General features: G+C 47.1%; 1 protein-coding gene across 1 annotated transcript; it reads right to left on the bottom strand.

Moving 5' to 3' along the window:
- Positions 1-948: 948 nt before the first annotated feature.
- On the bottom strand, positions 949-11,870 carry plch2b (phospholipase C, eta 2b). The gene is given in 21 exon segments (XM_067245676.1): positions 949-965; positions 1,073-2,336; positions 2,581-2,660; positions 2,807-2,953; positions 3,070-3,154; positions 4,049-4,173; positions 4,416-4,523; positions 5,260-5,445; positions 5,717-5,886; positions 6,001-6,101; positions 6,231-6,314; positions 6,650-6,763; positions 7,024-7,195; positions 7,334-7,454; positions 7,627-7,830; positions 7,968-8,061; positions 8,310-8,480; positions 9,681-9,810; positions 10,289-10,532; positions 10,721-10,867; positions 11,573-11,870. Coding segments are annotated over 21 exon segments (4,062 nt in total).
- Between the last annotated feature and the right edge of the window lie 1,506 nt (positions 11,871-13,376).

Here is a 13,376-nt window from a genome sequence, read left to right as displayed (position 1 = left end):
GGGGTTGATCGTGCTGGTGTACAACCGGAGCAAGTCTATGATAATACTCAAATTCTGAATTATACTGATCTTTCAAAATACATCCTTACTGGGATTTCACCTTTTAAAGTATTGCTGACCTCCTTTGAGGGATGGACATTAAGAGTTTATTCATCGGGTTGTGGCTGCAAAATAGTGCTCTTGTATTTCACTGTAGGGACGCTGTAATTTGTTTAGAGCTAACCAAGTGAAAATGACATGAGTCTTGCAACTGAAAATGGAAATACGTCAAAAAGAATTTAATGGTTTTGTCGCTGAGATGATGAATCCCTAACCTACTAAATATTATGTTTTTGTCAATTAACAATACTACAGTTTGTTCAAAGGAAAACATGTAGAAGAGCATTTGAATGAGAACCATGTGAAATGGTTACTGATACAATTTTCATTGCTGAATTAGATGCGAGTTAAATACAAAACATTTAATATAACAGAGTACTAGTTTTGGTGTTGGGTATTCGGTTTCACATCATATAAATTAACATTGTACATTGACCTACTTTTGAACACTGTTTTTATAGAATTGGCATCACACTATTTGAACAGAAACTGAAACAGTAAATTCTTTGGTTCACTCGTTTTGGTCATTACAGATCACATGTATAAACAAAAACACTTCAGAATATGTGGCTGGAAACTGTACGGCACATTGTCAAAAGAATAAAAAACAGCCTAATGATACCCTTGTATTGTCTTGATTTGTCTACAATGGCCACAATTGCACATTGATGAAAAAAATGTCACTACTTCCTTCAAAATAGCTTCTTAAAAATATATAATATACAATATTTGATGACAGTAATTTGACTGTAAACAGTAATGTGCTGTACTGTGTGTCTGAGGTTTCTCCATCCTAGCTGGGTCTACGAGGCTGCTCCCAGCCCCTGCGCTCTGCGGAGCGTCTGCTCATTACAAGGTGGAGCGATCTGCAAAGAGAAACAGACGGCAGCAGACATCATTACAGTTTTCAACCCCCAGACCGTTTCCAATGCCACCAACTCAGGCTTCCACTGGGACGGTCGTGATTTCTTACCGTTGAAAAAGAGAGGCGACATGCTGCGGATCTCCATCATCTTCTCGTCGAACAGGGCGTTCATCTGCCTCTGCAGGGTGCCGTCCCCCCTGGCCCCGTCGAGCGGCACGCGGGAGGGCAGGAGCTCCAGGCTGTCCGCGCTGCTGGACTCGCTGTCAGACAGACACAGTCCGTTGAGTATAGGCTTCACCTGCTTCGCGTGGCTACCGTGGGGGAAGGTCTGAGGGGGAGGGCCCTGCCAGTGGCCGGCGTGCCTGCGATTGGCTCCGGGGGTGAGGGGCGAGGCAGCCTGTTTACGGGGACAGCTTTGTGAGCGGGCCGTCCTCCATACGGGGGTCGGGGGCTGCTGGCTGGGGGGCGTCTGCAGAGTCCGTCGGACCCGGAGTGGAGAGGACGGTGCTACCAGGGGCTGGGGGATGGATTTAGGTTTGGGTTGCTGGGCCTGGCACTCTGGTTGGAGCTTGTGGTCTGATAGGGGCTCGGGCTGGGATGGAGGGTAGGACTGGGGCTGGTGGTGTGGCTGGACCTGGGGCTGTGATTGGGGCTGGGGCTGTGATTGGGGCTGGGGCTGTGATTGGGGCTGGGGCTGTGATTGGGGCTGGGGTTGGACCTGGGGCAGGGAAAGAGGCTGTGGCTCAGGTTCAGGCCTACTCAGGGCCTCTAACACAGCCGATACAGATATTGTCCCAGTAGAGTCCCAAGGCTGCTCGCTCTGTTTTCCATCTCTGAACTCCTCAGTCTGTGTTGGCTCGGGCCACTCAAACACCTGATCTGACCCAGGGCTGTCCTGGTGTGACCACTGTGACATTGGAGTCCGAGGCTGAGGCCCTGGCTCCGGGCATCTCGTCTGAATCCGTGGACTGTCGACCTGAGAGGAGGACTGAGACGAGGTCTCCAGATCTGCGCTGGCCTCTTCAATGCAGTGGGCGGTGGCCTCCCAAGGGTTGGAGGTGGTGGATATCCTGAGGATGCCCCTCCTCTTCTCTTGAGAGTCCTTAATCTGAACCCTGTGAGAGCGCCTCACTGGCTCACTCATCGCCCCCTGGTGGAGGGAGGCCCTAACCGCAGGCGGCAGTGCCCTGGCGGACATGCTGCAGTTCCTGCTGTCCTGGGAGAAGGAGTCCAGATCTTTCTGAAAGCGGACCCCGCGGCCCTCTTCCGAGGAGTGTGTGGAGAAGTCCAGGGACGCCTGCTGCTTCTTATGGCCCTTGGTGTGTTTGGTGGCCTTTTTGATCAGTCCTTTCACAGCATTAGTTGACTTGACCTACAAAACAAAACACACAAGCTGTGATTAAGTAATGCACTGAAAACAGAACATCAGTGACCCATATGAAGTGAATGACTTGACAGTTTGCGTGCTGTCTATGCCAATTGTGTCTTTAAGCATTGTCCTTACTAGGGACACTCGGTTACAAAAGCTCCACTGGAATAGTGAGTAAAGTTATCAATAGTGTGTATAAGATATTACGGAGAGCAACTGGATATAGAAATAAGTGAGAAGCCTTCACCTTTCCTGTGAGGTCATTCACAGTCACGTGGACAAAGATCGACGCCTCCTTGATTCCCTCCAGATAAATGTGGCGATAACCTTCGAAAGGAGATCACGATCCACGTGAATTACTCAGCAAATGTACTCACTCGCAGAAAAATAAAGGTAAACACAATAAAAGACATTGATATAATACATTCAAATTCAACATGTGTTCTGGCCAATCGGATCATCTCTCCAGTCACCTGGCATCATGCTGGTGAAAGCGATGGTCCGCTGTCCAATGAAATCTCGTCCTATTGAGTCGTGATCCCACACCTCGAAACGGACCAGGGCGATCTGAGGCATGTGCAGCGTGAACACCAGTGTCTCCTCCCACATGGGGTTAAACCCTTAAACAGAACACAGATGTAGCCCAGAGTACATTTTAAAAGCTGTTACGCAATCAATAAAGTATATTGGGTGATTCCATTAAATGTGTTCTCTAAAGAGGTTTGTCCATGCTCACCATTATCGTACACAACTCTGGTCTGTTCTTTAAAGCAGTCGATGGGCAGACCAATGATCTCCACCTCCACAAACGGATCAATGATCTAGAGCAAGGGAAGATTCCATGGTCCATCCAGCACAGACTCCTCATCAACATCCTCCTCCTTATACATCCTCCTCCTCATCAACAACATCCTCCTCCTCCTCCTACATCCTCCTCCTCCTCCTACATCCTCCTCATCAACATCCTCCTCCTTATACATCCTCCTCCTCATCAACAACATCCTCCTCCTCCTTATACATCCTCCTCCTCATCAACAACATCTTCCTCCTCCTCCTACATTCTCCTCCTCATCAACATCCTCTTCATCAACATCCTCCTCCTCCTCCTACATCCTCCTCCTCATCAACATCCTCCTCCTCCTCCTACATCCTCCTCCTCATCAACATCCTCCTCCTCCTCCTACATCCTCCTCCTCATCAACATCCTCCTCCTCCTCCTCCTACATCCTCCTCCTCATCAACATCCTCCTCCTCCTCCTACATCATCCTCCTCATCTACATCCTCTTCATCAACATCATCCTCCTCATCTACATCCTCCTCCTTCTTCTACATCCTCCTCCTCATCAACATCCTCCTCATCAACATCCTCTTCATCAACATCCTCCTCCTCCTACAACATCCTCCTCATCTACATCCTCCTCCTTCTTCTACATCCTCCTCCTCATCAACATCCTCCTCATCAACATCCTCTTCATCAACATCCTCCTCCTCCTACAACATCCTCCTCATCTACATCCTCCTCCTTCTTCTACATCCTCCTCCTCCTCTACATCCTCCTCCTCATCTACATCCTCCTCCTTCTTCTACATCCTCCTCCTCCTCATCAACATCCTCTTCATCAACATCCTCCTCCTCCTCCTACATCCTCCTCATCAACATCCTCCTCCTCAACAACATCCTCCTCATCATCACATCCTCCTCCTCATCATCTCACCTCCCCTCTGTCCCCCATCATGGAGTCTTGGGGTTTAGGAAGCTGCTGCCCGCTGATGATCTTCAGCACCAGCTGGGTCTTCCTCTGGCCTTGAAGCGGGTCCTCCATCATGGGGTTAAAGGCACCTGGACAGAGACGGCACACAGGAGCCATAAACAGCCATATTACCCATCAGCCTCTTCTATGACAGAGATCCTGGTGTGTTGAATCTCCCCTTCAAGGCTTTGAACCACTCATCTTCAATGTCAGGCTACTGTCGGCTCATAGACAAAGTCGCAGACTGATGATGCATGGTTAAAAGGTCCTTCTAAAGACACAACTCATGCTATGTATACTAGCAACGTTATCATCCTCATAGGGTACCAACCTTTACACATGCACTTGGGCTTGAGATTGTATCCACAGTTACCATTGTTGGCAAACTTGGCTCTGTTCAGTTCAAGCATGCGGCCTTCGGTTTGGTAATTCAATGCAACTGAAAAGGTAATGACAGAAAATCTACAATATAAACACTTTTTTGAAAACTTCAGTGGCAAGTGTTCAACCATGAGCACCAGAACAGGGCTGCTGCAGGTCTGTCCCACACAGACAGCTATTTTGGCTAAATACTGAATCATCATTTTTGTCACTGCTAGTGAAAGTCTGACAATAACAGTGGCAATATATATTTTTGTGGTGACATTTGTAATACAAATGAACAATGACAGAATAATAAAACTTAGTTGTGCAGATGACATGACACAAAAGGGAAAAGTACTGGCTTCTGCTTTGAACACAAGGACTGTCTTTCTGCGATCAACTTGTATCCGACTCAGTGGTGGCAGCTGTGGATAAGCTGTAGAGACCTGTATGCACTATTGTTCAGTGTAACCACTAGAATGGTTATCACAAGATGTGGACCAGGTCCAGCACACTGTGTTCCTGCTGCACACCCACCACTGCCAGAGTCAAAGATTCTGATTATTGTTACACTGTGCGCTAATACCACAGAGGAAGACACTGACCTGAGGCTCAGAGGTACTGAATAAGGCAGGGTTAAGCTAGTTTGTATGTCTCTGCTCAAAAGCATTAACAAAGACTCGTCTTTCTGAAGTACACGATGTGGAGCATTGCTTCCACAGCACATTGGTGTCTGTGTGTATGCAAACATGTCCAAATGTCCAAATTGTTTTCGCAAAGTTTTCCATCTGGTTCTCCTCCTCGTGCCTTACCCATATGGCATCCTGAGTTCCAGAAAGGCTGAGGGTTGAAGTTGCTGGAGTCCACGCGGTAGTTGGAGGGGTAAACTCTCAGGAGCTGCCGCTGGTTGAAGCGGACCAGCTGGGCGGGCTTCAGCTGCATGATCTGGTTGACGATGCTCTCGTTTAAGGACGACACCTGCCAGCTGGTCATATACGCTGCCGGTCAGGAAGAAGAAGGGGCGCGTCACGTATACATGAGTGCACTCTACAGGTAATGGGGACATGAGTGTCTCTGGGAGTGCTCTAAGACATTTATATTTACATGTAGTCATTTAGCAGACACTCTTATCCAGAGCGACTTACAGTAAGTACAAGGACATTCCCCCGAGGCAAGTAGGGTGAAGTGCCTTGCCAAAGGACACAACGTCATTTTGCACGGCCGGGAATCGAACTGGCAACCTTCAGATTACTAGCCCGCTTCCCTAACCACTCAGCCACCTGTCTCCCTAAGAGAGGACACTATGTCTCTGGGAGTGTTCTAATAGAGGACACTATCGCTCCCTCTTACCTTGTGTCTCAATGTCGTGCACACGGACAGACTTGGTATATTTGACCAGGTCAGACAAGGCCCGGGACAGCCTCATGGTCTTCCTCTTCCTGGTAGAGGCAGACAACCATTTGTTAGGGAACGAGCCAGAGAGGCGTTTAAAGACTGCAGACCTCGACGCTGAAGGTTGTCACTGAGCAGAAGTAGGTGAGTGGTGGGTTTACTTGGTGTAGTACACAATCTGCGTCCGTTCCCTGCTGTGGCACTCTTGGTCGACCTCTCCATCAGGCATCAGCCTCTTCTTTACTTTCAATTTCTTTTTCCTCTGAAACAAGAGCCTACCGTCAGCTCCTACTGCACCACAGCCTCCGACACAGAGGGGGAGCTAGAGGGAGGTTTAGGCAAACCCTCAGGACACAAACCCAGAGTGGTTTTGGAGAATTAGACGGCTCACCTTACGCCTGAAGCTGCCCATTAAAGACCTGCTAAAGTTCTTCTTCTTTTTTGCTTCAGCTTCTGTGGTGGCATCTTTCCCATCCTGAAACATACAACATTTCAGAATTCCCTCTTGGTTGTCACATTTTACATTCTGTTAGACTCCGGAGGGGTGGCTGTACAATGTCTCACATTTGCCCTCTAGAGGTCTTGGGGGATATAAAGGTATTTACACCAGAAAAGCCCACAGCTTTTGTCAGTTTTTGCATCCAACATTATTTTGTTATTGTTTATTTTAGTAATAAAGGGCATCTGTTTATGGCCAATTCACCAGTACATTTGTGTGCGTGTTTGGACAAGTGATCATATTCACTTACCTGAGTGGTACACCCCCTAAAAAACCTCCACCTTCATGTCAAGCTCTGGTAAATGTCTTACTGTATTTGCCTGTATGTCCTCCTCCTCCTCCTCATCCTCCTCGTCTGCACTGTCCTCATCCGATACATCCCCTTCCTCTGCGTCAGCATCTAGGTTGGCTGGAAGCTTCTTTCCCTTTACAATAATGGACATCACAATTGGTAGTTAAACCTGAGTCAAATCAAACGTCTCTGACCACGGTCAAGTTCAAACCATTTACTTCTACATCCTGCAAGTCTATAGCAAACCAAGATCCCTGATAACTGATATAATCTCCTCACCGATCTTATACGACAAGATGAAACGTTTCTAAACATTTTAGATCAGAGATTTACCCCAGTGACAGCAGGAAGGAAATATGCATTTAAAAAGTGTTCAAGTGGGGACTATTTCACCTTCACCAGGACTTTTCCTTTCAGGGTCTCGGGGGAAGGCAGTTTTCTGAACTCGTTCATGTTGACGGAAGTCAGGTCCACCTTGTCCTGCAGCACCTCCTTCAGGTACTGGGCCATCTTCTTTTGCTGTGGCACTGTGCAGTGGTTCTCTATAGACAGGATGACTGGGTACCTGGTAGAGGTTGTCAGGTTATCTGGGTTCTGCTTCTCAGACACAGAGGCCTAACCCACTACTACAAACTCTGATACGAGAGTAACATTTGATTTTCACTTCAGGGCTATGATCAATGCTAACGTTCCAATGACTCACTGATTCTTTGTAAAGGCATATTTGTTGATGGTTTCGATGACATCTCTGAAGAGGATCTTAGATGTCAGTGTGTAACCATGGTAGACTATGGGCTCCCCATCAGGGCCATCCCAGCAGTCCACTGACCGAGAAAGAGAAAGGAAGAGAAAAGGAAGTGAACGAAGGAGAGAGTCCATCACTTGTCTGTTCTCGGAGACCACCAGGAACAAACCAGTGCAATCAAGGTGCGAAGTGTTTGTATGTGAACGCAGCTTGTGAGGTCACAGAAGACCTGCAGTTCCATTGGAGCTTACCCTCCACACAGCGGCAGCCAGCCTGGAGGACGTAGGCATACATGTCCACCCTGGACTGGGACAGGAACTGGTCCCCTGTCAGGTAAGTGTTGTGTGAGGAGGAGATGAAATAGTTGGTCAGAGGCTGGGTCATATCCTGGTTCACATGGTAGTGGTTTGGGTTGAAGATATCTCCTGCTGGACTCCGCATGTAGTTGGTGAACCCTGGAGCAGGTTGAACACAAAGAAGGTCAGACGTTTTCCAATGGTTTCCATTTATGGATTGTGACGTTGATACTACAAGATCTGGTGTAATGATGACAAAGGGAATACTAGTTAGTAGTTGTGTGTGTATTAGGTACCATCAATCCCCAGGACCTTGTGTTGAAGATGCTCAGGACAGGGCTCAAACTGGCCCACTATTTCCAGACAGTGTTCCCTGGTGATGTTCACCATCTAGTGAACAGAAGGGTAAGACAATCATTCAAATTCTCAATCATTCACCTTTATATGTTTGGTGTCTTTTGTTGAATCCCTATCTATCTCCCTATCTCCCTACCTAACTATCAGCTCAAAGAAAATGTAAATAAAAGATGTTACATTGCAAGACTTATTGTACTGACATGAGGCACAGCTAACGAAAACATAAGAGGTCATTGTCATACAGGTCCCGTTTTCTTTACTTTTCTTTGTACAGCACCTACCTTCTGTTCATTCTCCAGGAAGCGTGCCAGGTCACTGAGGTCCATATACTCTTTTTGGTTGCTGTAGGAGATCATGATGAGATGGAGGTCTCTGCGAGTGGACATCATCTTATAGAAGTTGCAGAACTCCTCAAACGCTAAAGAACCCTGGTTCTCATCCGTGTCTGCCTCCTAGTATAGAACACATTATTTAGTTTGTAAACTGTTAAATTTTTTTATGCAAGATAATTTTCCCTGTTTATGCATATTATGATGCCACTAATCATACTGTGCACGTTTAGTGAGGTGTACCATGTTACCTTAAAAACATAACAAAACAAAAAACAACTGTCATTATTAACGGTCATAGTTCTGGATATCTGTAACATATAGCAGCAGTTCAGGTAATGGAGCCCATGTTGTTTAGTGCATTAGCATGGATTATGCAGAGAGAAGCCCTGTGCTGAACAAGTTTAGTGCAGTATTACAACCTCTGCCATCTGTTCAGGCCTGAGCATATGGTCTGACTGCTTCAGCATGCTCCCCCTCTTCTCTCTCTCCCTCCTCCCCCTCTTCCCTCTCTCCCTCTCTCCCTCCTCCCCCCTCTCTCCCTCCTCCCCCTCTTCCCTCTCTCCCTCCTCCCCCTCTTCCCTCTCTCCCCTCTCTTCCTCTTCCCTCTCTCCCCTCTCTCCCTCCTCCCCCTCTTCCCTCTCTCCCTCCTCCCCCTCTTCCCTCTCTCCCTCCCTCCCCCTCTTCCCTCTCTCCCTCCCTCCCCCTCTTCCCTCTCTCCCTCCTCCCCCTCTTCCCTCTCTCCTCCCTCCCCCTCTTCCCTCTCTCCCTCCCTCCCCCTCTTCCCTCTCTCCCTCCTCCCCCTCTCCTTCCTTCCCCTCTTCCCTCTCTCCCTCCTCCCCTCTTGCCTCTCTCCCTCCTCCCCCTCTTCCCTCCTCCCCCTCTTCTCACTCTCCCTCCTCCCCTTTTCGCTCCCTTCTTCTCAACTAACCTGTCCTCTCCCAAGGTATGTCACTAAAACACAGACAGGATAGGACATCTGTAACCCTAAGCAGGGATGATTGGAGATCAGTTTGTAAGAGCATGATCGCTTACCCTCTTTGACTCTACCGTTGAGTTGAGCTTTCGCGTCTATATACATAATATATACTTTTGTGAGCCCTCTTGCTTTTCTTTAATACCAGAATTATAGGACACTAACAACATCAGTTTGCTTTTAACTTCACTGTTAATTAGGGGAAACGACAATTCACCCAATCTGAATATAATATATTTATTTTACTATATTTGCATAATATATTATATTATGCAAATTCTAGGTACCAGTTCCAGGAACACAGACCAGTTCCTCAGACTATGATGACCATCTCAACTGAAGCTCACCGTAAACATCTCCCTGACCTTCTCCTTGGGCAGGTTGACATTCAGTTTGTGGAGAAGCTGCAGGACCTCTCCAATGCTCAGGGTGCCATCTCCATTCTTGTCAGCCTCCGAGAAGGTCTGCTGGAGCCATGTGATCTGACTGTCAAGGTTGAATGATGACCATTACCCTGTCAGACCAAGGCATTCATCTACAGTATCGTACAATATATCCCTCACAACACAGAGCACTCTGAAATCATGTAACTGGAAACACTTTACATTAAGGTTACAGTAACTACCATGCATCTACATAGTAATACCTACAGTAAAATACATTGTGGATAGATAGCAAGTGCTAAGTAATTAAATGGTGTTGAATATTGGCGGTTAGACCATTACAAAAGTGCAACAAGTCTCAGTAGGAGGGAGGGGTGTATGTGGCGGTTTGAAACAAGCAGTTGAAGGTTGTGTACCAAAACTCCACTCACCCCTGTTGTGCCACATCCACTTACCACTGGAAAGCCCAACCTTAATGTCATGTGTTGCCATGTAATGTATTTATACGAAACAGGCTTTTAATACTTTGTATCATCTGTGACCATAAAATCCCCCTAGGATTTGAAGGATATTGGTCCCGGACACGCTGCCTCCTTGACAGACTGTCCTCGTCACTGATGCCCGCCATTAGGTACTTAAGACCGGTGATCCAGGTACGTGCCTCGTCCCCATTGGTGGTGACCAGGTCCAGGGACTCCACGTGGCTGCCATGGTAAATACTGAAGCAGCAGTTGGGATCAAAGCGGCTGTCTGCATAACGCTGGAAGATCTCCGACTTCTTCCCCTCACACACCTCATGGATGGAGTCGATAGTTACTGGACAGGAGAAGAGTCACAACAGATCAATTCATCGGCTACTGTATCTCGAATTGGTCCGAATGTGTGGAAACTTGCTTTTTTAGGAAAGACCTAGAATTCAAATGGATACGTTTAAGACTCCACCAGTTAATGGAAATGGCAAGGTGCCAGGGTAGCGCATCTATCCTCTCCATTTGTTTACTGACTTTTGGCTCGGTCATGCTTCCTGGAGGGCCTCCAGCGGATGCAGGACTTGTGCTCGTCCAGGTAGAAGTAGCGCACCAGACCCTTCTTCTTTCCTTTTAGCTTTGTCATCTGGGTGCCTGTTTGCATGGTACACATACACCTCTCCACTGCAGAAACACACACACAGTTTACATCATCGGGCACCTGTTTTTACAGTGTCTGGGCCAGACACTCGACCATCTGAGCCGTATAACTGGCTGAAAATGCTAACAGGGTGTGTGAGCTTTAGAAAAAATAGGAATGTTTTTTACCAAACTGACAGATATACTGTACAACTTTCAAATGAAGTTGTCAGTGATTCAATAAACCCTTTCATTTGCGATAATGTGTTTTCCTTTTGTCTTGGAATGTGTTTCGTGATTCTTTGATGTCACGTATGCCTGAGCTCATGTGTGCGATATTGGGAGAAGGAGTGGTTAAATAGGGAGAAGGAGCAGGCCAGGTAACCTCTGGATGTAATCTGAAGCTGAGACACGTGACTCACTCAAGTCTGCATCGTTCAGTCTAATCTTCAGTGATGTTCTACTGTCGCCTATTACCTACTCACACACAATATATGTGGAAAACACAAATATGTTTGGTTTACCAGTAGGGTAGGTCTATAAATAAGATCTGCATCATAGGTCATAATCACATGAGCACATTACACAGCCTGTGTAATGAGCACATTACATATGCTTGGTAGGTCATGTTTACATGTAAACAAAAAGGTACTTCAGTTCTACTGTCTATTTAATTCATTTCACCAAACTAAGATGAACATGAAGAATTTGACAGTGCAGCTCAATAACAATTTCACAATAACTTCTTACCGATCTGACCCAGTCTCCATTTGGGCTGCGCTACTATACTCCCCCCAATCCAGAAGAACTCCTCTGCCAGCCTGGAGATGGAGGTCTTCTGCCACAGCTTGGGGGAGGTCATGATGGACGGGCTGGGGGTCCTGAAGGGGCTGGAAGCTCTCCTCCCTGAGCTGGGGGTGCCCCCGGACAGAGAGGGGGAAAACATCCCTGGGGTCAGGGAGTTGAGGGAGGGGAAGGAGCTCTTGGTGGTGGGGGACAGGGGTCCCCTAGGGGCGGTGACGCTCAGCCCTGAAGACAGAGGTGCCATGCTTGGAGGGGTGTTCATCCCTACTCGGCTCGTTTAGGTCCACCCCTGCTGGGAGCTGCTCATGTCACTGCCTGCCCCGTTGTCCAGCGCCTCCCTTCCTCGGCCTCATTAAGTACTACCTGGCTCCAAATCACAGTCAGCGCTCCAAAGGACCGTTCTCCACATAACGCAGGGAGAAAGAGTAGATCCAGTCGGTCTTCAGAAGACTACTATGTCCCGCAGCAGCCTCGCCAGAGACTTTGAATCCACTTTCTCAATTTGTTCATGTCCACAGGCATAAACCAAGAAATGACAATGGAAACAGATGTACTTGTTGCTTCCTTGACTCTCAATCCGTTAGGCCGCCATTCCAGTTCCATGTACAGATCCTAATTTAGCGGCCATTGGTCCTCAGTGTTTGTAATTCAGTGAGAGAAGACAGGAGGAGTCTGGAACACGCGTCAGTCCTAAATCTTCTTCAAGCTGTAATCCTGAGTGGAGGCTGCAACCCTTGCGTTTACAGAGGGATTTTCCCGCTACTAATAAGCTCTGGAAGGAAAGAGAGCGGGTCGGGGAATAGACAGAGAGATGGGGCAGTGTAATAACTTGATTTAAAGACTGAGATCAACTACCTTGTTGTTTATTGAATCAAATACAGCTGTATTTACAACTGTTGCTTACTCAGGTCAGCACTCCTTCCTCTCTCATAGGGACACCTGTAAATGAGAGAGGAAGGATATATATGTATATATGTTGTTCTACTGCCCACAGGTGTTTCTGATCATGACGTGGCCTCTTAAATATAACCCTTCTGTTCCTCAATCAAAATGTTCCTTCTCAACGTTTTTGGAAAGTAAATTAAAAGGTGCAGTGTTCAAAACATTTTTCCAGAGCTGTAATATCAAAAGAATGGCCAGGCTGACATTCATTTGATACAATATCTGGACAAAATGTCAGCCTTCTGGACATTGTCACTCATTTGATACTATATCTGGACAAAATGTCAGCCTTCTGGACATTGTCACTCATTTGATACTATATCTGGACACAATGTCAGCCTTCTGTACATGACCATTTTGTCCAGATATACAGCTCTGAAATAAATTAGACCACCTTTTTCTTTTCTTTCCAATAACATTGAGTGAGGAACAGAAGGGTTCAACTTGCAGTGGCCTCTTAAATTAAACCCTTCAGTTCCTTACTCAAAATGTTCGTTGTCAACGCCTTGTAGAACAAAAATCTGAACTGAAATTTTTACATAGGCTACCATGTCCCACCGCTCAAGACCGCCCGGTCCCAACACAAGCTTTTCTCCTGTCTGGCCCCCCAGTGGTGGAATCAACTCCCCACCTCCATCAGAGACACTGACTGTCTCTCCACCTTCAAGAAAAGGCTCAAGACGCACTTGTTCCGGGAGTACAACGGTACTTAGGAACGGTTCGCTTGACCCGATGTTAGTTTCCTCAAGGATCACAATGACTCTTGCTTAGAGACTTGTTGCTCTTGTGGTTAGTGGTAACTGATTTA

The sequence above is a fragment of the Osmerus mordax genome, chromosome 1, assembly GCF_038355195.1.
Source record: "Osmerus mordax isolate fOsmMor3 chromosome 1, fOsmMor3.pri, whole genome shotgun sequence".
Taxonomy (NCBI): Eukaryota; Metazoa; Chordata; class Actinopteri; order Osmeriformes; family Osmeridae; genus Osmerus; species Osmerus mordax.
The sequence above is the reverse complement of the archived record's forward strand: the minus strand, read 5'-3'. Positions and strand labels throughout refer to the sequence as shown.